General features: G+C 41.5%; 1 protein-coding gene across 1 annotated transcript in view; it reads left to right on the top strand.

Moving 5' to 3' along the window:
• Window positions 1–2,587, top strand: part of SPECC1L (sperm antigen with calponin homology and coiled-coil domains 1 like) — a gene marked incomplete in the record, with an annotated part of 147,371 nt that overhangs the window by 103,140 nt on the left and 41,644 nt on the right. The window contains 1 exon segment of the mRNA XM_014591093.1: window positions 1,054–1,156. Within this exon segment, the coding sequence (XP_014446579.1) occupies window positions 1,054–1,156 (103 nt within the window).

Raw genomic sequence — 2,587 nt, 5'->3', positions numbered from 1 at the left:
CCCAAGATACCAAGAGGAGAATGGAGGAAAAGGGATTGTGGTGTGGCCATCCCCCCTGGGGGGTGATTTCTGGCTTTCTGTCTCTCTGTCTCCCTCTTTGTCTTTCTGGCCAGTGCATGCACCCTGTAGCAAAAACAACCTCTCCAAAAAAAAAAAAAAAGTATACAGCTTTACAATAAACACATCTGAGACATTTTATGGAAACTATAATGTTTTCATGTTTATTGACATCTTTTGCCTGTTTTAATCCACTTTCCTCCTTTTTAAACATTTTTTGGAGAGTTTTTTGTTTGTTTGTTTTTTGCTATAGGGTGCATGCACTTGCCAGAGAGAGAGAGCGAGACAAAGAGATAGAAACCCCTAGAGGGGATAGCCACATCTTTCTCTTCCATTCTCCTCTTGGGATTTGGGGCATGAATGCACACGTGCACAGCATGAGTTTTTAAGACACCAGGTTCGGAGCTCAAACCGCAGTTGACTACCTGGGAGTCCAGTAACACAAGTATTGTGCCATCTGGTGCTTCCCCACTTATAAGCTCCTTGCAGGCAGAACTTGAGCCTTAGAACCCTCCACCTTACATAAACTTGCCCTGTGTATTTATACTCAGTGATTAAAAGTGATGAGATTATTAAGGCTATAAAAAGTTGGGAACCAAAAGGAGTACAGTAAACCAAAGTGTAAAGGTATAGAAGGATAAGATTGACTAAAAGACAGCCGGGACAGCTCTCAGATGCTACCGGGGTCAAATCGAACACACTGGAATGTGTTCCATTAACCGTTAATGCACTTTGTATGTGGTCTTCATCGCCGTCCCTCTAAGTGATCGGTGTGGTCCCTCCCTGCAGAGAGCAGAGACCCTGACAGCAGTGGCTCTGTGGGACCGTAAGCTAAAAATCGACAGGTAACAAGCAAAGGAAGAAGTATGTCTTGCCATCCGGTGGCCTTAATATGTGCATTTGTCCTTTTCCAAAATGCAAACCGGTACTGTTCTCTTATTCTGATGCTCAAATAACAGTATTTCCACTTCAAGTTCCTTGTTTTCACTATTCTAGGGAAGAAAGGAAGGACCCTCTCTCAGCATTGGCAAGAGAATATGGAGGATCAAAGAGGAACGCCTTGCTGAAGTGGTGTCAGAAGAAAACGGAAGGCTATCAGGTGGGTTACATTGTTCTTTTGTCCCATGTGACCAGCTGCCACACCAAGCTCTGGGTTGTCATAGCCTGCGACATGCCTCACGTTAGAAATGATGAGTCCCGTATCTAATTTTAGAAACATGTTTTCTTTTTTTTTTTTTTAAGAATTATTTTATTTAACTTTATTTATTTTTTATTTATTTTCATTTGACCAGAGAGGGACAGAGTGAGTGAGAGAGAGAAAGAGAGAAAGCAAGTTGACAGGCCTGGGACTCGAACCACAGTTGGCCATGTGGGAGTCCAGCAACCTTAACCACCATGCCATATACTGGGCCCTAGAAGTCCAACCTGAACTTGGCTGAGTGTCACTCTGATGAAACAAGGTTGTTACCTTTCCAGAGTTGCCAGTCTTTCTAGAACTATTATTTAATTATGTAACACTTTGTTATTTAAGTTGAGGTTAAATGCTTTTGTTGAAGTATAACCTGGACTAAGAGGAAAAATGTATTTATTTTACTTAAAATGGAGAGTTATTTAGCAAAGTTGTTTTTCATAGCATTTTTCCATTCCCACTATGCTCTGTACCCTCATCATCATTTCCCATCTGGGCCATTTCTTCAGGTCCCTGTCTGTCTGTGTCTCTTTCTTTCAATATTTTGTTTGGGTCTCATTGTAAATTATGTTAAATACTAAATTGGAGAAGAGGCTCTAAATCCACACAAAATGAGAATTTCATTTTTTAAAAGAAACTTTTTTACTAGAGGGCATGTGTGTTCACTGGAGAGACAGAAAGCCAGAAATCACCCCCTGGGTGGCTGGCCAAGCCACAATCCCTTCTCCTCCATTTTCCTTTCTGGGTCTTGGGTACACAAGCACACAGGCCCAGCGTGAGTTTTAAGCTGCCAGGTCCCAGATTCGAACCGTGACCAAGTACATGGGAGTTCAGTGACAACCATTATGTCATCTACTGGTCCCCAAAATGAGAACTTCTAAGATGTATCTTTTGGGCCTGTCTCGTAGCACAGCAGTTGAGCTCTGTGCAGTGGGAGCCGGAGCCTACATGGCCAACTGTGGCTCAGGTACAGCTCAGCCACTTGAGGCCAGATATGTGTGCCCAGAGTCCTGACGAGGAGGATTCAACAGAAAGGGTTGTGTTGGCCACATCCTGTCGGGTGCTTTCTCTCTCTCCTTTTCTCTTTCTCTTTTTCTCTCTTGATACATATATCTTCTAGTTAAGGGGAAAAAAGCAGGTGGTGGAATAAATATCGCAAAGTAATACCTAACTTTAGAAAGTAGAAGAAAAACATACTGAACCCAAAATAAGAGAAGGGAAGGAAATACATAAAATAGAAGAACAATAGAGAAAAATGAATGAAAATTAAAGTTTGTTCCTCAAAAAAAAAAAAAAAAATCAACCTTTATCTATCTAGATTGACGAAGAAAAAAAAAAAAA

Source organism: Tupaia chinensis, unplaced genomic scaffold (assembly GCF_000334495.1).
Source record: "Tupaia chinensis unplaced genomic scaffold, TupChi_1.0 Scaffold000531_1, whole genome shotgun sequence".
NCBI classification, from domain to species: domain Eukaryota; kingdom Metazoa; phylum Chordata; class Mammalia; order Scandentia; family Tupaiidae; genus Tupaia; species Tupaia belangeri.
Note: the sequence above shows the minus strand (reverse complement) of the source record. Positions and strands in the feature narration are given on the sequence as shown.